Raw genomic sequence first — 21158 nt, forward strand, 5'->3', positions numbered from 1 at the left:
GGTCTTGAATCGATCCCCGTCGGTGGACCCATTGGGCTATTTCTCGTTCCTGCCAATGTTCCACAACTGGTGTAACAAAGGCCGTGGTATGTACTATCCTGTTTGTGGGGTGGTGCAAATAAAATATCCCTTGGTGTTAATCGAAAAGAGTAGCCCATGAAGTGGTGACAGCGGGTTTCCTCTCGCAATAGCTGTGTGGTCCTTAACCATATGTCTGACGTCACATAACCATAAATTAAATATGTTGAGTGCGTCGTTAATTAAAACATTTCCTTCCTTTTTATATAGTCATCACAATTATGTACGTTACTGCATTAATAAATTTCAAATAATTTGCCACAACCACAATCGCAAGTATCATAAATATCATTAAAGGGACATTCCTGAGTTTGCTGCAATGTTTCAGATGTTAGCGACTAAAAGAGACTTTTTGACGACTGTAATTACATATCGAATATATTTTTCTGCATAAATTATTAGTGGCTTTATATTAAACGTGTTTCTGGTCGTTCTAATATTTGTAGTAGGTTAAATTTCATTTTATTTCATAAAAAAGATTTTTTCGTACGTACGAAATTATTTGAAGACAAAATCCAGTTTGGGCTTCTTACAAATATTAAGACGACAAGAAACACATTGAATATACAGACACTGATATTCTATACAATAAAATATATTTAATATGTAAGTTTAATCGTTGAAATATTTTATTAGTCGGAAACATCTTACAATGCAGCAAACTCGGGAATGTCTCTTTAACAACAAGCATTCTAAGAGTACTACTACAGCAAACATGTCCACTACAGGGGACAACACATTTTGTATCTCCTACGTACAAATGCGGTAACAAGGTATTTCAAAAAAAGGCCCGTAAAACAAATTTTCATATGCTCTAAGTTTAAGGGCTACACTGTTACAGTACACAACATTTCAGCTCAATCCGGTTCATTCCGTATGAATCTATCCCAGCCTAGACATTGATATCGTAATTAATTTCTGACTGGATCCACCCATTTGATACGCCATTGCCTCGGTTATTTGTGTGATCGAGACCTGTGAGTTCAACTCACGATATCTTTTGATAGAAACAAGATACTGGTCAGTTTATTAACACAGTTTTATCTGTATTTCGTACAACATAGTATATGATAGGGTAAATAGTAAAAGTACATGTATTGTAATGTACTTTAAATTAATCAGTGGCAGATCTAGAATTTTTAAAGGGGGTGGCGTCCAGATTAGATATATTGAGAAGATACATTGTAACTATTTATGAAAACACCGATTGCTGGTTTAAATATTTATCTTTGTAGAGTAAAAAAAACTCAAAATGAAACAAAGAAAACAACCAAAGAATTAAGGAAACAACCAAAGAATTAAGGAAACAAACAAAATAAAACAAATAAAAAACAAAATGAAAAACCCATAAAAAATTCCCACCACACAATCTATCCACCCCGCCATAAATCCGCTCATGGCTGATGCTGCATGATATTGGTCAAGTTTTCGATTCGATAAAATTGACACCCCACCATCTATTTTGAACTCTGGTTTCTAATCAGGTGACCCAATTTATCTAGCCGAGACACAGCTTTCCATAGTTGTCCAGTCGAAATGAAGGTGCGTGTTTCATTTTCTTATTTTTAAATTTATTTTATCTATTATATACTATTTTCTTAGAAATGCAGTTATGAAAAATATATGAACCTTAACTGCACACTATATTTTAATTAATATTTGCTGAAATATTTAACATACGTCAAAAAAAGAAGAAATTAGAATATCTGATTAATTTTTATTGCATTTTCAAAAATGCTTTGATGAAATTATCAATCTAATTAAAATTAGCTCCACTATTATATGTGGTAGAGCTAATTTTAATCAAATTGTGAAATTATCAACAATATAATAAAATACAGCATTTTATTTAAGATCAGAAGGGTAATCAAAAGGCAGATTCTTCTAACAAATCTACTTTGAATTTGTCCCATAAGAGTACTGGTATCCCCGTCAGTGATTTTATATATCTTTTCGACTTGACGAAATTATTGGAACGGTGCGGCCACGAACAAGCTCCATTCTGTGAGAGTGGCAGTCTTCCTAAAGGCAGTGTAGGAACGATGGGGTGTTCTTGAGCATGGGCGTACATGGGGGGGGGGGGGGGGTTCGATGGGTTCGACCGACCCCCCCCCCCCTCCGAAATCGTTTTTTTATAATTTAATATATCTGACATTGATATCTGACATTATTATATTTACTCAACATAGAAATATATGCCCAATATCTCTGCAATCTATTTTGGAACCCCCCTTTTCAAAATCCTATGTATTGGAACCCCCCTTTTCAAAATCCTATGTACGCCCATGTCGAGTCGTATTGGCATCGGTCACACACATTTAACACATTCATTTATATTAAAGACAGACCCTCATCCTCAGTGTAAGCACTGCCAATGTTGTGTAATCATCTGAAACGGACACAAAATATATATTTAGTAACAGCAATATATTAGAATATTTTAAATTCCATACACAATTAATTGTAAAGTTTTTTTAAAACAATTTGATTTTTATACAAAGTTTAAAAATATACTTACTTGTTTTTCTTATCTTTTTAAAAATATTTATTCACAGAACCCCTGTTTACATTTGATATCTGTCCCAACCGCAGTGATGAAGTGACAGAGTTACAATACAAAATTATACATTACCATTTTGGTATACAGATTTGGAAGAGTCAAGAAAACATAATTAAGTTTAGAAATAAGTAAAGACTTAACAATAAAAATAATAAAAATAATATGACTCATTTCATCCGTATTTATTGTGAACGTGATTCCAAGAATTGTGAACATATTTGGGTTCAATGTTGTTTTGAGTTTAGAAAATGTATGTCTTTACTATTGCTCTTAGCTCCGATCCAAATCACTTGAGATTCATCATAGTTAATATTTAATCCAGACATATCAGCAAAAGCGTTCAATACTGTAACTAGTTTGAAAAGAGGTTTTTTTATTCCCACGAACAGTGAATTCAGTGTCATCTGCATATTGTGTCATAAGGAGATGCTCATTATAATTGACAGAAAGGCCTGTAATATATGGATTGTTTCTAACCATAAGAGCTACAATTTCTGCGCATAATAAAACTATATAGGTAGAAATAGGGTCGCCTTGTCTACAGCTTCCATGAATTTCAAACCATGTAAATGAAGTGCCATCATTTATTAAACAAGTTATGAAATATTTGAACCCACGTTCTTATGTCATTACCAAACCCCCCCCCCCCCCCTAAAAAAAAAAAAAAAACCCACCAAAAAAACAAAAAACAAATGAAAGGGATATTATTAATGAAGGACCAAGATACTGAGTCAAAGGCAATTTCAAAGTTTACCAAAAAATAACATCCCAGGAATATTTAACGTTTCAGCACTAACTATAGAATCATATAATAAACGGATGTTGTCACCAATATACCGGTTTGCCATAAAACCAGTTTGATCTTCATTAATACGTTTTGGAATGTTTTTTAGTCTTTCAGCAATTACCAATGACAAAAGTTTCAAAGAGCAATTGTGACGGTACATGCTCTTAATTTCTTTTCGCCTGTGGCGATATTAATTGTTTTAGAGGACCGTGTGCAGTTCCAAATGCACTTAGCCCAGATGGGCAATTTGTTACGTAATACCTTCGCGCGACCGTGCATTCCAATATGCACTTAGTCCAGCTGTGGAGGCCATGTGGCCAGTAGTTACGTAATACCTCTGCGAGTGCGGTTTTTACAACCGTGATTTTGGCGAATGGCGAGAGCCAGTCTGACGATCAGAGGAAGATATGCCGGCGTGGTGGCTGTGGAAAATCCACATGATAAGATTCAGTACCGCCTTGTGTCCCCAGGCGATATTCGCTGTCTCTGAGAGTTTTGAATAAATAGCTAGGGTTTTAGAGATATCGGGGAGAAACATAAGGAAGGCTCCAGGGGATCGCTGTCCGTCCGGACTGGTAAATAATTTTATTTCTGCTCTGTGTATAACCTTGATGTGATTGATGTGACTTTAAATATTTTAATACTGTATTATACCAATATTATTTAGACGGTGCTGCCGGTCATCTGACGCAGTAATACTGTAGGCTCACTGTTCTATATATATAAAAAGCTTAACCAGTCATCCTAGAGGACCTAGGTAAACTGTAGGTTATTGTCTTTATTGTGATAGGTACTAGTATTAAGTCTGTATTACAAGGTTACTGAATGAGTAGTTAAGGGTTAATTAAAAATTAACCAGTTAGGAATAGAGTTGTAATTCCTTTATTAATTAAGTACTCCGGGAAGCGTTTCTCAATTATTACACGTTATTGAACGAGTAGTAAGGGTTAATTAAAAATTAACCAGTTAGGAATAGAGTTGTAATTCCTTTATTAATTAAGTTCTCCTGGCAGCGTTTCTCAATTATCACACGTGTGGGTGTTGTGTCACGGTGAAGTGATTAGCATATTGTGTAAACTAGACACCTAGAGATTAACTAATTAAGTGATCAGTTCTGGGTTGTTATTATTTGTTGTTGTTAATTAACTACTGCGGCAGTACATTTGTCAGCGTAGGTTAATACAGATTCCAAAGTGTATTGTGTTTTTGTTGTGTTTTCTAGTGAACTAAACGTGCTATAATAATATATACTTTATATAAGATCTTATCTCTGATCATACCTAGACGAGCCAGCGGGTATAACTGCCTGTTACAGAGAGATCTAATAGATATACAGTTAGGAGAGATATTTTGATAATCGTGTTTCATTCAGTTACGGGTATTATAGGATCCCCGTGACAGCAATTTAAAAGTACAATTGGGCGCCAGTTTTTCAAAATTGCTTCGGCTTGTCACCTTTAGGGATACATGTTATAATTCCTTGCTTTTGGGTAACCGAAAATACTCCTTTTTCAAAGCCTTCGTTTATTGATCTTAATAAATAAATGCCAATATCTTTTCAGAAAATTTTGTGAAACTCATAAGTATATTCATCAGGACTTTTGTTTAATGTTTTAGGACGTTTAGCAATTCATCATAAGTAACTTCACCTTCAAGAGATTTAGCCTCACTTCATTTAACTTATTTATTGTATTATTTTGAAAAAAACATGGAATTAAGTTCATATTCAGGAATTAAATGGTTATTTTGATGCAAACAGATTTTCATAAAATGTCTTAGCTTCCCCAAAAATATCACGTGTGCGAGTTAAAAATGTATCATCTTCCGATTGAATTTGTGTCATTGACTTGCTAGTAAAATTCCTGTTTTCTAAATTACAAAAGTTTTTTTTTCTCTGTCATCAATCCATTTAGCTCTGGAGCGAATAAGAATGCCTTCCATCGTTTTTCTTCTTATATTTTCTAGTTCCAGTTTTTTTGCTTGTAAGCGATCAAAGTCAATATTGTCTATGTTATTTTCCAAGTAATTTATTTCCCTATTTAAAACTTATTATAGTTTCTTGCTTTCTTTATTCTTAAATGAGGCATTTGAAATCGTTTTACCTCGGATTTCTATAAGAAGAGTTTCCATAAAAAGCTGATCATTAATCTTGAATTTTATTTCATGAGATATATCTTCTGGTGATATTGGTTCAAAACCGTTAGCAGAGTATTGCTGGACAACCTTAAAATTACTTCTTTTATAGCTTTAACATATTCCTTGTCACCCAAAAGGGAGTTATTAAATTTCCTATATGTGTTTGAGTTTTGTTGGTTTGTCAAGTTGAATTTTATGCTTAATGCTTATCTGGTCTGAAATATAATCGGAAATTATATTTGAGTCACTAATAAAAAAATATAAATCTTGCTAGATCAGAAAAAAAATCAAGTCTGGCTTACTTAATAGGAGTTTTCTTCTCCATGTAAATTGCTAGATTTGTGGATTATGATCACGTCATATATCAACTAGATCTAGCTCACACATCATTTGTAAAACATGTTTATAGTTTGATAGTTATATACTTTGATATTTGTATTGTATTGTGCTTTTACCCCACAGCTCTTTACACTGGTTTTTCTTTTACATTAATATATGTAAGTTTGATTTTTAAATTAATCTTATTCATATACAAATGTACTTACCTTCTACCTTTGTTTCACAACCAATAGCCGATGTGAATTTTTATACTGGGGTGTCGTTAAACATTCATGTATTCATTATTTAAGATCAATAAATAAAATATTTCATATAGCTGGCAAAACTAGAATACAAAGAATATAAAATGCAGAACAAAAGTTGGTGTATTGTTAGTGTTATTACTATTTTTAAAGGTACTGGTCGCAGTTCTCGTGTCCGTGTTCATGGTGCAGACAGTGGCGGGGGAGGTGGTGATGCGGAGGAGACGAAACCAAGTTCTCCCGTCCACACAGTTCATTACCATAGTAACGCGGACATCACGACTTAACTACGACAAATTGGACATGTGTCCACTGTGTATCGACTTCGCCGATGAAGCTATCGAGATATTGATATCTTTATCATTAGGTAATTACAAAACTGGCTTACAGACTAGTATAAGATATTCAGTAACAGATGCTTTACTAACCCGAGTACTCTGACGGTAAGAGAGCGAGACTGACTTTTGGACAGTTGTTCAACAGTCCGTTTAGCTCTCTTACCGCCAGAGTACTCGGGCTAATACTATACTTTATTTACTTTGGGCCTAATGACTTTTGAAAACATACATATATTCTATACATACATATCAGGCCCGTACCCAATGGGGAGTCGGGGGGTCGGTTATTTATTTATTTATTACCATATTGGGCACTGACCCTTTTGTAGTCCTATTTCAATTCACATGCTAAGGAGAGCTCTGGTACATCAAAGATGGTTACACGTTAGTTATCACAAGTCCATTTAAAGATAATAAATGGTTAAACCTGAATTAAAACAAATAATAAATAAATAAATACATACATACATACACATGTACACACACACACAGACACACACACACAGCCACACACACACACACACACACACACACACACTACTACTACTACTACTACAACTACTACCGAGGTCGACTCGTGTGGTAACAGTGTATACATACAATTAACGTTTTCAGATATAGGTGTGATGGACTCGTGTGGTGACAGTGTATACACACATTTGATGTTTTTCGGATATAGGTGTGGTCGACTCGTGTGGTGACAGTGTATACATACAATTGATGTTTTTCAGATATAGATGTGGTCGACTCGTGTGGTGACAGTGTATACATACATACAATTGATGTTTTTCAGATATAGGTGTGATCGACTCGTGTAGTGACAGTGTATACATACAACTGACCTTTTCAGATATAGGTGTGGTCGACTTGTGTGGTTACAGTGTATACATACAACTGACCTTTTCAGATATAGGTGTGATCGACTCGTGTAGTGACAGTGTATATATACATTTGATGTTTTTCAGATATAGGTGTGGTCGACTTGTGTGGTTACAGTGTATACATACAACTGACGTTTTCAGATATAGGTGTGATCGACTCGTGTAGTGAAAGTGTATATATACATTTGATGTTTTTCAGATATAGGTGTGGTCAATTCGTGTGGTTACAGTGTATACATACAACTGACCTTTTCAGATATAGGTGTGATCGACTCGTGTAGTGACAGTGTATATATACATTTGATGTTTTTCAGATATAGGTGTGGTCGACTTGTGTGGTTACAGTGTATACATACAACTGACGTTTTCAGATATAGGTGTGATCGACTCGTGTAGTGAAAGTGTATATATACATTTGATGTTTTTCAGATATAGGTGTGGTCAATTCGTGTGGTTACAGTGTATACATACAACTGACCTTTTCAGATATAGGTGTGATCGACTCGTGTAGTGACAGTGTATATATACATTTGATGTTTTTCAGATATAGGTGTGGTCGACTATGGTGGTTACACAGTGTATACATACATTTGACGTTTTCAGATATAGGTGTGATGGACTCGTGTGGTGACAGTGTATACATACAATTGGTGTTTTTCGGATATAGGTGTGGTCAGTTCGTGTGGCGACAGTGTATACATACAACTGACGTTTTCAGATATAGGTGTGATGGACTCGTGTAGTGAAAGTGTATACATACATTTGATGTTTTTCAGATGTGTGTGGTTAACTCGTGTGGTAGCAGTGTATATATACAATTGATGTTTTTCAGATATAGGTGTGATCGACTCGTGTAGTGACAGCGTATACATACAATTGTTGTTTTTTCAGATGTGTGTGGTTAACTCGTGTGGTAGCAGTGTATATATACAACTGATATTTTTCAGATATAGGTGTGATCGACTCGTGTGGTTACACAGTGCACACACACAATTGACGTTTTCAGATATAGGTGTGATCGACTACGGTGGTTACACAGTGTATACACACAATTGACGTTTTCAGATATAGGTGTGATCGACTACGGTGGTTACACAGTGTATACACACAATTGACGTTTTCAGATATAGGTGTGATCGACTACGGTGGTTACACAGTGTATACACACAATTGACGTTTTCAGATATAGGTGTGATCGACTCGTGTAGTGACAGTTTATATATACAGTTGATGTTTTTCGGATATAGGTGTGGTCAATTAGTGTGGCGACAGTGTATACATACAATTGACGTTGTCAGATATAGGTGTGATCGACTCGTGTGGTTACAAAGTGTACATATACAATTGATGTTTTTCAGATATAGGTGTGATCGACTCGTGTAGTGACAGTGTATACATACAATTGTTGTTTTTCAGATGTGTGTGGTTAACTCGTGTGGTAACAGTATACAATTGATGTTTTTCAGATATAGGTGTGATCGACTCGTGTAGTAGCAGTGTATACATACAATTGATGTTTTTCAGATATAGGTGTGATCGACTCGTGTGGAGTCTTATGTGATTTACTTGCCTCAAAAACGGGAAGTCAGGTTCTAGGAGCGCTTTGTAATTTCTTCTGTGACATCGAAGGCGCAAAAGAGTTTGCTAAAATCTTACAGAAGTGAGACTTTACGATCATGGTGACTGTATATTTAGCTATCATAGTATAATCGTGTCACAAAGTTATGCGTTTTGTGGGAGGGAGGACGGTGAGGGGTAGGAATATCAATGAAACAGTTTTTCCTCCATAGCCATTTCCACAGGCAGTATTCTTCGTTGTAAAAATAAACTTATGGCATCATATGGCAGTGAACTAAATCTTCCTAGATACTATAACAATAAGCCAATTAACATATTGATGATGTGGAACTTAGCACCAGATATATAAACGGTGAGCTATGGTTCTTGCATGAGGAGGAGCATTTCATGCGAACTGTTGGAAATGGTTTATTTAACGACGCACTCAACACATTTTATTTACGTTTATATGGCGTCGGACATATGGTTAAGAACCACACAGATATTGAGAGAGGAAACCCACTGTGGCCACTTCATGGGCTACTCTTTTCGATTAGCAGCAAGGGATCTTTTATATGCATCATCCCACAGACAGGATAACACATACCACGACCTTTAATATATCATTCGTGGTGCACTAGCTGGAGCGAGAAATAGCCCAATGGGCCCACCGACGGGGATCGATCCCAGTCCGACCGCGCATTTAAGCGAACACTTTACCACTGGGCTACGTCCCGCCCTGCGAACTGTTGGAGTCACAATTGATTTCACAGTAGTTCATGAGTGCATGGTGTCACATAAGGCATAAAGTGTCCAAATACAATAACGGTTTTGTCAGTTTGAATGCTCAGTTAGGCTATAATCGTAAATAATACGTAATATATGCTTTATATTTATTACCAGTACTTGTCATTTAGTTTGATTTTACCCTAGAAGATTTAAATATTTTACTAACGAAAAGTCGAGAAATGTTTTTCATAAGCCGATTTCAGTAGAGAAACGTTGAAGTTAAAATAAATGATATTGGTGTAATTTTAGGGAGGACCTTGACGATATCTATTTCTGCGAGCTCGTCAAGGGATGTCCAGTCTTTGATGGAGGAGATGCCCGCATCACTGAACTCACCATCAGTCCAGTGTCCGGCCCACCGGGTGAGATACAGAAATCATTAAACTATACTCAACGAAATGAATTAAGGACCAGCAGATATTTTAGCATCATTTAACTATGCAGCGTCTTTTAATGTAAGGGATATTCATCAAACAACAAGTATGGTTACGAACCACTGATTAACGAAACACAGTCGTATGTGCATTTCGGTAGTTTTTTTCATAAATGCACAAAACAAAAATCAATAAAATAACATAATAAAATAAAAACCACCGTGTTTTTATGTGTATCACGGGTCAAATTGTACTGAAACAAGCATTAGAAGTCATCTGTAATAAAAAAAAAAAAAAAAACCCCATTAAAAAAGACATTAGCAAAGATAAGACATAGGTAAGGAACTGTCTCCTCCCACAGATGAAATTCAAATTAATAAATAGTCCCTCCGTCCCAAGTTGCTGTCATCTTCCGACACCTATGTTTTTTCAGTAAAGCAAATTCGCTATTTCTTGCCTTATTACACACACACACACACACACACACACACACACACACACACACACACACACAAACGAACAAACGAAAAAACAATCCATTCAGTTTGTAGTGTAAATGTATCAAATGACTATCTGGTTTTTGTTTGGTAGGTGAAAGGGAGATCGACTTCAGTTACGTTACTCGGAATGGAACTGGAACTGGGCAGTTAGAAGTTCACATTAATACAGTGGACAAATTACCACTTGGTAAGTCAGAAATCCACAGGTTCCAATACATGATAATGTTGTATCTGCTTCAAAGGTATCCGTGTGTGTATGTGTGCGTGTGCGTGTGTGTGTGCGGTACTAGTATATATATATATATGTGTATGTGTATGTGTATGTGTATATATATATATATATATATATATATATATATATATATATATATATATATATATATATATATATATATAGATACACACAAATATATATGTATGTATGTATACATACATAAATATATACATACATACATACATACATACATACATAGGATGACTCGATAGCTCAGAACGTATCGTGGCAAGTCTACAAGTTGCGAGCGATTCAGTGCCATAGGTTCGAGTCCCAGCAACGACATGGGACAATTTGTAAGGCCAGAAAGGATTTTATTATTGCCTGCGCCAGTGCGTTAATATCTATGTATGTAACAGTCAACCTCGACATACATACAATATACAGATATTCATACATCAAGACATATGTACGTGCGTGCGTGCGCGCGCGCGTGCGTGTGTGACTGTATGTGTGTGTGTGCATGCATATGTGTAGATTTATGTACAGGCCCGAAACCAATGGGGGATTGGGGAGGGGGTCGGTCGACCCCCCTCCCCCTACCGGTGACCTTTTTTTTAATATGCCCCGGAGCCACCTAAGCAACTCGGGCGCTTCGCGCCCTCGCCTATCACATAAGCCTAAACGACCCCCCCCCCCCCACTCCTCTCAAAATCCTGGTTACAGGCCTGATGCATACGTATACATGCACGCGAGAATATGTGTTCTCTGTGTATTTATTTGTGCGTGACAAATATTATACTGATGGTTCATGATAAACCCACGGGTCAATAAAGATAAAAGAAATACTCATTAGTTTCATTTTTTTTTTAAATTCAAATAATTTTCAGTCAATCTGTTAAATAAATGGGATGAATTTTCAGTCAATTTGTAAACTGACTGAAACTTTAGTCATTTTACAAACTGACTGATTTTAGGCATTCATTGCAACCTATGTAACATACACCTGGAAATTACTTGAGAACCACCAAGATTTGATCATATGGCTTATACATTGGCAAGATATTGTGAACATTTTCTTGACACAAAACACTGAAATTAAAGGTCTTTGTATACAGAGGATATTGAAAACAAATTGCTAGTAAGTGATTCTTTTATAGAAAAAAGGTTTTTTTGTTTAACTACACCACTAGAGCACATTGATTTATTCATCATCGGCTATTAGATGTTAAACATTTGGTCATTTGGACCTGTAGTCTTACAGAGGAAACCCGCTACATTTGTCCATTAGTAGCAAGGGTTCTTGTATATGCATCATCCAACAGACATGGTAGCATATACCACCGCCTTTGATATACCAGTCGTGGTGCACTGGCTGGAACGAGAAATAGCCCAATGAGCCCACCGACGGTGATCGGTCCCAGACCGACCGCGCATCAGACTAGCGCTTTACCACTGAGCTACGTCCCGCCCTATATAGAAAAAGACAGATACCTGAAAATGTATGGTAATTAACTATTGAGCTGGAATTACACGGATGTGCTTCTCGTAAGTAGTTTCTTTATGCCATCTCGCTAAATACCCAGTGGATACAAAATAGAGAATTAGGAACGGTAGCCTTTAAAATGACTGTCATGAGTTTGCAGCCATTGTAAGATGTTTGCAAACAGAGCCTTGTTGGCGACTACTATTTCATACTAAATATATTTTCTTGTTTAGAATACCAGTGTCTGTATATCGAATGTGTTTGTAGCACTCTTTTTTTTACTTTAATTCGTGATATATATTTTTTCGTACGTACGAAATTATTTGGAGGTAAAATCCAGTTTGGGCTACTATAAGGATTAGGTCAACAACAAACACCTTGTAAATACAGACACTGATATTTTAAATAAGAAAATGTATTTAATTTGTATGTTACGTCATCGAAAAGACTATTGGTCTGAAACATTTTATAATGGTTGTAAACTCAGGACTGTCCCTTTAAACTATTAACGAATAACGATTAGAGCTGGGCGGTATACCGTATCAATCTAATTAAAATTAGCTCCACTATTACATGTGGATCTAAAGACAGCCAGTTGGAGCTCATGTCCACCAATCAAAACCTGGTAACATTTCGTCTGTAAATAATGATTTAAATATTGACCAATCACAATTCGCCTTTTATAACGTTATTTGGGAGCATACAAATTCTAAAAATATCGGGCGAGTCTATTTTAGTGGCCGCAGTACAGCGAACCATACCAATACGTACGGGGTGGGTTATCAGTCTTCAATTTTACATTAAAAATTATTTATTTATTTATAAAATTAAAAAAACCTAAATCAGTCTTCAGTTTTACATTACAAATTATTTATTTTATAAAATAAAACATGTTTTAAGGCATTCGTAATTCACACGAAACATGTCGTATACCCTCAGGATAATTCGGAATGTTTTCAAATTATTTTTAAATCACTGGCAGGATTCTGCAAGTAAGGTTTTGATTGGTGGACATGAGCTCCAACTGGCTGTCTTTAGATCCACATGTAATAGTGGAGCTAATTTTAATTAGATTGTATACCGTATATACAGTTCGGTAGCGGTATTATGTCAATACCGATTTACCATACCGAGCAAATTTCAAAATACCGAAATTTCGGTATTAAAAAATATTTCCCGGAAAGCACTAATAATGTATCTGACAAACGCAAAATGGGTTGGTATAAATCAGACGAGAGCCTTGTGTATGGAATTTAATTGTATTTAGATGAAATTAGCGGGTGAGCCTTAAGACAGGCATGCATGAGTATACCAAAAACAGCGCTCGATACCGCCCTGCTCTAATAACGATCAAATTTGATGTGGATGGTACAAAGCCTACTTTCGTTGTATACAATTTGTATAACCTAATTCAAACTCATTCATCCACTGACAAATATAACATTCAAAATATTTGCTAAAACATTTATTTTTCTTATTAAAACAATTCCATACCAAAGATATTTTTAAATTTTTCCAATGACTTAAATGTCTGTGTATACATGTTTACAGACATACGACTTTTCAACGAAGCCGCAAAACCAGGCGCCTACTCCTTTAGATTTATGCTGGACGCCGAGAAATCGGACGACTGCCACCCCGAGAAATTCCCGTGCGAAACGTGGAAGAAAGGAAACTACACGCTCGTAATATGTTAGTATACACTGCCACTTTATTGACTAGTTAAATTTTGATTAGAGAAAACTGGCTAAAGTGTTTTTCATAAGCAGAAAGGGATCTTTTATATGCTTTTTCAAACAGATGTGATAATACACCCACTGCATTTGATATTCAAGGACGTTGCCCAGTGGTAAAGCGTTCGATTGATGCGCAGTCGGTCTGGGATCGATCCCCGTCGGTGGACCCATTGGGTTATTTCTCGTTCATGTACTATCCTGTCTGTGGGATGGTGCATATAAAAGATCCCTGGCTGGTAATTGAAAAGAGTAGCACATGAAGTGGCCACAGCGAGTTTCCTCTCTTAACCATGTCTCTGACGCCATATAACCGTAAATAAAATGTGTTGAGTGCGTCGTTGTTCATGAGTCATGTTATGGGGCTACAGGAAAATATATATCGTGGTTGGTGAAGATGTGGATACCCCCCCCCCCCACACACACACACACGCACACCGCTCTCAATCAGAGAAGTTCAGCCTGCGAACATTTCGCTAACGTTCGCGAACTATTTGATTGGTTTCCGACGTGGCCATTTGGTTTAATGTGAAGCGCATAGACCAGTCTAGCGGACGATTTTCTGCTCTGTCTAGCTGAACGTAGCCCTAGTGACTAGTTACAATTCTATTCTGCAAAAGAAGAATCAGCAACTTTATGTACATACATATATATAGCCTCTATTAGAAATTCGAAAAAAAAGGCAGAGTTACGTCCCCTAACCACTCTTTACTTCTGGCGCGTTCCGGTTTGAACAAACATGGACGATCATGATATAAATTCCTGTATCAGCGATGAAAATGTGCCTGCAAAAAAGATTACAAAGGTTAGGTTGCAGGAATATTTACGTATAAGGGAGCTTCCAACAACGGAACAAAACCAATGCTGGAAAAACGAAGGTCACAGTTGTTTGTGAATCTCCAGCTGAGATTTATGCATGCCAATCCCTGGCATCATAAATGTCCCCACCTATGCTTTAAAAATAAAGAATGATACAGGTAAAAATTTAGTTGATGAAATTGCGTTTTGTTATAACTGATCATGTGATAAATATAGGAGATGAATCTAGCAAGCTGTCACACACCCTGATTGTTTTGGTTTTCTTGCATGGAAATTATTATTTTTTTTTTTTTGCTTCAAAGCTGCAATCTCGCCTCACATTAATGATTATAATTTCATTTAAACATACAAACACACTTGCAGTTTTAATTAATTGTGTGTGACAGTAACACCGTTGTAATAGATAACAGAAACATTATGTTTATAGTGCGTCCCACGGGGAACGCATTTTTTCATACTATGGAATTTACAAGTTATTTATTTCTGAGCCGCTTGTTTTCTAAATTAGACACAAAAATTGTATATTTTTGTTATTTCCAAAACACTTTTATTTTTATTTTTACGTCAAACCAAACTTAAATTATTTACAAAAACAACTTTTTTGTAGGATGGGACGGACTATATGTAATATTCCGATCAGAACAGTTACCTTCACCATGTGCTATATTATGTTTGTTTTGTTTTTTTCAGTGTATTTCTGATGATGATGATGATGATAACTAGTTTAACGTGCCCATATACCACTAGGGTTTCGAACACGCCCATCCCGAGTCCGACCTCCGATAAGATCGGTGGCCCGACTCAGGGGGGGGGGGGGGGGGAGGGGAAGGGGGGTTGAAAATAGGCAGAATTTTGAAAATAGCAATTAGTAAAAAAGTTAATAGAATAAAAAAAAAAAAAAAAAAAAGGTTACAAGCCAAAAATAAAAAAGAATTGACTGCTCGGCCGAATATTTATATAATTTGGAGCATTTTTAGAAGGACAGTCCAAAATTAAATAAGAGAAAGAAGAGAGGATCGGACTATTTAATAATATTATATAAAAAAAGAAGTAATTTCGACATAAAATTTTGAACGCAGATCTAAAAATGTGGCCTCGTTAAGGCCGTTTGGGTGCACAGCTTAAAGGGACGAGATGGGTTGCATCCCGTCAAGAAAACCCCTAGATTGACAGTCGATAGGCGTTGGAGGTGTAGTGCTGTGCTGAAATACAGATCTTGAGAAGCCGGATCCGACTGAATGAGAGAAAGTACCAGACTAGGGTATAGTCCAGTCGTCATGGGTTGGTCTAGTGGTGCGGACGGGCCCGACTCCGGAGGATAAGAGATGGTATCGCTATAAGGCAAGGTATCGCTATAAGGCAAGGTAAAGTCTAGAAAAAGAGTAGTAGGGACCGACCCCGCTTCCTATTTCTTCATAGAGTTGGGCGGTCAATCTTCCAGTACTGCTAGGACAGGCTCGGACATGTAGAGACTAAACGCAAACAACTGTGGCGTTCTGCAGAATGGCCGTCATACGAGTCACGAAAAAAACACAGAGTCGACAGTCAGACGGAGAAATAACGTGAAGGCAAGGAATCTCGCTAAAAAAGAATCCAACCTGGTGATGCAGGCTGTCGAAACGAGAAGCGTTCCAGCGTTCAATCAGTTCCAATGGCCGCATACATCCCAGTAGAAAACTTCATTTCGCTGACAAAAACAACGAAATGAAGGACCCTCAAGTCGAGCACACGAAAGCACGTGCAGTGTGCACAAGCGAAACAAATACGTCTTACCGCGTGGAGCTCCAGACTGGGAATGGTATTTCTGAGGACGCATGACCCGACCCTAAAAACACCACCAGCCAGTTATACAATTTCCTGCACATGCGCCTGTTTGACTAAATATTTCGTTTGCTGTAAATTGATTAGGCCTATATACATTGCATTATAAAGGGGGATGTAGGCATACACACACACACACACACACACACACAGCCAAAAAGTGTGGGGAGGGGCCACACTTTTATATTTACACACTTTTACACTATTATAAAGCAAAATATATGAAAAGTGGGGGGGGGGGGGGCACTTCCCTCCCCCCCCCTGCTTCCTACGCCAGTGAATATATATATATATATATATATATATATATATATATATATATATATATATATACACACACACACACACACATATATACTGAACAAAAAAAGAAACTTCCGATTTGTACATATAGTATTCGTTGTGTTAAAGAATTCATTGTGTAATGAAATTATATAGGTAGTATTAGCCTTGAGCTGTATTATCAGGATTCATGAATTTTATCGATTATTTTTGCACTGTTAATCGTCGACAACGTGAAATTCAATTTGCACGTGCATGCATGGTTCGACATGTCCCGTGTAGTATTCGGTCAATTTGTTTTACTTGTCTTACTGACATTGTTGTCAAGTGAACGAAAACGCTTCAAAATTTGTAAAACAATTAACGTTTTTTACATTGTAGTATTTTTAGTATGCCAAGAATACCCAATAATTTATGCGAACGGGCGATTGGCATGCTTGATGCTGGCATGTCAACAGAAGACGTTGCAAGGCATGTTGGGAGTTCTAGTCGAGCGATACGAAATCTTCGCGTAAGATTTCGAACGACAGGAAGCACCAACGACTTGCCAAGTCGTGGACGTCCGCGTGTTACAACGCGTGGTCAAGACCGCTATATCATGAACACGCATTTACGCAATCGATTCCAAACTGCCACTGCTACTACTGCTAACACACCTGGGCTTCATAATAACCGAATCAGTGGGCACTCGGTTCGTAATCGTCTGCGGGAGAACGGTTTACATGCACGACGTCCTTACGTCGGATGCGTTTTAACGCAACGTCATCTTCTAAATTGTCTTAATTGGGCACGTGTACACACTCGTTGGATACGGCGACGCTGGAATACCGTTCTTTTTTCGGATGAATCCGGATTTTCTTTACAACGTGGTGATGGCAGGGGGCGCGTCTACCGTAGGAGAAATGAACGCTATGCTGACTGTTGTGTTCTTGAACGAGATCGTTTCGGGGGTGGGGGTTCTGTCATGGTCTGGGCAGCCATTGCCCATGGTTATCGTTCACCACTAGTCGTCCTTGATGGCAATTTAAATGCTCAACGTTACCGCGATGACATTCTCGCTCATCACGTCATTCCTCTGTTCCATAACAACGCCAACATCTCGATTTTTCAGCATGATAATGCCACCTCTCATACAGCTAGAGACACTGTAAATTTTCTTAGACAAATAACATTGATTTCATTGATGACTGGCCCGCTAAAAGTCCTGATCTCAACCACATCGAGCATGTCTGGGATAGTCTGGACAGACGATTGAGGCGTCGTCCCAACCCACCCGTTAACGTCAACGAACTTCGTCAAGCGCTCATCCAGGAATGGAACAATATTCCACAGGCAGAAATCAAGACTTTAGTCAATTCTATGCGCTTGCGATGCACTGCAGTGGTCAATTCAAGAGGTGGTCATACCCGTTATTAAGTGGGTGTTTTGTTTTTTAACCCCTACCACACTTGGTCAAAATTTCTCTCAGTTTCTGTTAACCTATGGCCATGATTTTGCACCAAACGATGCATCATGGAACACTCTTTAAACGCATATATAACAATTATTCCCCCGGTTTGTTCTCATCAAGTTATGTTCATGCAAAGTTAGCGGAAGTTTCTTATTTTGTTCAGTATATATATATATATATATATATATATATATACCCCATGGAATGCTTAATGGTTGTGCATAGTATTAATAATTGCAGGTAGATAGTCGATCGTAACTATTAAATTACACATGAAATTGTGTCCGTTACACTATGTCCGTCTGACATTGACACTGGACTCGCTGTTCCGAGTCAGACAGTAGAAACCTTATCGTTAGGCTAGGAAGTGAATTTCTGTATCGTTGGTTTCATTATTAACTACTGCATAGGTCGTAGTTAATAATGCAGCTGGCGGTACAGAAAATCGCAGCTAGTCATTTAATAAAATTAATGTACTTCCATTTGTACACAGTGATATATGCACAAACACATGCATATTACTTGCAAATATCAAAACTTTATTAAGGTGCCGTTTTAACGTGTTCGTAAGTATTTTTGTTGAGCACAAAACATATTGTACATTTTCTTTTCTGTAAAAGAAGGAGATTGCACGCAATCTGACGAACAATAATAGTAATAGAAAACTTTATTAACGTCAAAAAATAAAAGAACAAGTCGACAACTACTTCACAATTCAGTAGTAACAAAGGGCGTTTGTTGCAAGTTTGTTAGTGGCTAATTGGGACCGCTTAGCATGATGAAAATCAAGGGCAGATAAGTATGTTTCTAATAGAGGCTATATATACCTGTTTTGGAATCTTGGTAAAACAGGTCTATTAAAAGACAATCGGCTCAGAAAGAAATAACTTGTAGTGAATTCTATAGTATAAAAAAGACGTTCCCTGTGGGAAGGACTATAGAGAGTATGCTCTATAGTTTATTAATTGTGAAGTCAGTCAAACCTGCGTGAAATAGTCACCTGTTATTACAGTTATCCTTTTATGTTAGGAAACCGCGTTTCGGGCCATCCAAATTAAACGTTTCTTTTAGGAGCATGCAAAAGTATTGATATTACATTATTACTGATATTAGAACATTTGTATTTTCAGCTGTTTGCAATGGTGAATGTGGCAGCAAACATCCACACAGCTCAGTATACGACATTCGATTAGTGGGATTCACCATCACCGAGTAGAGCGCCTCAAGTTAACAAACAACCGCTATACGAATGTGATCAAACAACCGTTATACGAATGTGATTGTGACGTTGTCATTATGACAGTATCTGTTCCTCTTAATTTTTACAATCATATGGACACAGGGATCAATAAAATAGCAACACGAAGAAGTGGACACGAAAAACTTCTAAAAGAGAACAACATGCTAATTAGTGACAGCACTTGATAGAACAGACGTTCTTACAGTTTCTGCTTCTGTTTGTTTAGTGGGTTTTTGTTGTTGTTTTTTATTTAAAGTTTACCATTCGTAAAATGATTGTTGGATAAAATTATTGTTTCTAAAAATAAAATAACATACAAGTCAATTAGCATTCGTTATTTTGTACATAATTTAAGATATGAAGTCATTCAGTTTTGTTGGCTCCAAGTATAGGCCTATATGATATGCCTAGACAAAAACACCAAACGTTCCCTGCAAGTGGATTTTAAACACATGATAAGTATGGTATTCAAATTTTATTATTATAAAAGAAACATAAGTAATTTTCAAAGAACGACAAAATTTCGTCTCATTTTATTTTATTTTATTATCATTCTTTTCTTAGTTAGGCTTCCAGAAACACAAAATATTTCCTCTTGTTTTTTGCTCTAGTACCCTAAAATAACACCACTCTTTTGTACGACGTAATAACGCCAGCTATTCAGTGGCATGATTATGGAAGGTAACCAAGGTTTCTATTCATTTCCAAAAGAAGATATACACCATTGGGAGATTGCAAGCAGGGGCAATTCAACAAGCTGTGGCAAGGCAATTTGGCGTTTCTAGACATACCATCTCTGCTTTATGGACACGGTACAACACCACTCAAAGTGTTAATGACAGACCAAGGTCAGGTCGTCCCAGAGTAACCACTGCCGCTTAAGATCGATACGTCATCTTCGAAATCGAACCACAACAGCAACAACCACAGCGACACAAATCTCTGGACTATGCAGAATTTCTGACCAGACAGTTCGTAATCGGCGGCGGGAGACAGGAATTGTCCCTAGAAGACCAGTGCGACGTAATGTTTTGACCCCACATCACTTAGCGGAGCGTCTGAAGTGGTGCCAGCAGAGGGTGAGATGGACACATGCCAGGTGGAGGACTGTTTTGTTCTCAGATAAGTATCGTTTTCTTCTGCCACGTGCTGGTGGACGCACACGTGTGTATAGACGTTGAGGGAACGTTATGCTCTAAACTGCGTGCAACAAGTCTACCGTTTTGGTGGCGGCAGTGTCATAGTGTGGGCAGGAATCCATCGTGGTAGGACGGCTCTTGTGCATGTGGCAGGTGCACCGACGGGCATCAGATATCGAGACGAGATCCTGCAGCATCACGTCATTCCGCACATGAACGTCAACGGTGGAATGTTTCAGCATGACAATGCCAGACCACATGTCGCACGTGTTAGTCAGGAGTTTCTGCAGCGCCACAACGTAAATTACCTTGGCCTGCCCGTTCGCCGGATTCAGCGTGTGCGCCGGAGAAATCCACCACCCCAGACACTTTCGCAACTTCTTACGGCACTGC

General features: G+C 37.4%; 1 protein-coding gene across 1 annotated transcript; it reads left to right on the forward strand.

Moving 5' to 3' along the window:
- The first annotated feature begins 1614 nt into the window (after positions 1 to 1614).
- LOC121370043 (countin-3-like) lies at positions 1615 to 19939 on the forward strand. Its single transcript, XM_041495141.1, has 7 exons — positions 1615 to 1620; positions 6296 to 6509; positions 8886 to 9021; positions 9957 to 10069; positions 10673 to 10768; positions 13833 to 13973; positions 19517 to 19939. Exons 1-7 carry the CDS (start codon positions 1615 to 1617, stop codon positions 19600 to 19602), a joined length of 792 nt encoding a protein of 263 aa, XP_041351075.1. The 3' UTR covers positions 19603 to 19939.
- The last annotated feature ends 1219 nt before the right edge of the window (positions 19940 to 21158 follow it).

The sequence above is a fragment of the Gigantopelta aegis genome, chromosome 4 (genome assembly GCF_016097555.1).
Source record: "Gigantopelta aegis isolate Gae_Host chromosome 4, Gae_host_genome, whole genome shotgun sequence".
NCBI lineage: Eukaryota > Metazoa > Mollusca > Gastropoda > Neomphalida > Peltospiridae > Gigantopelta > Gigantopelta aegis.

Excerpts from the sequence above, each read along its gene's own strand:
- LOC121370043 (XM_041495141.1), top strand. Across the intron at positions 6,510-8,885 it reads ATTGATATCTTTATCATTAG|ATATAGGTGTGATCGACTCG; the intron begins GTAATTACAAAA and ends GATGTTTTTCAG. Across the intron at positions 13,974-19,516 it reads AAACTACACGCTCGTAATAT|CTGTTTGCAATGGTGAATGT; the intron begins GTTAGTATACAC and ends TTGTATTTTCAG.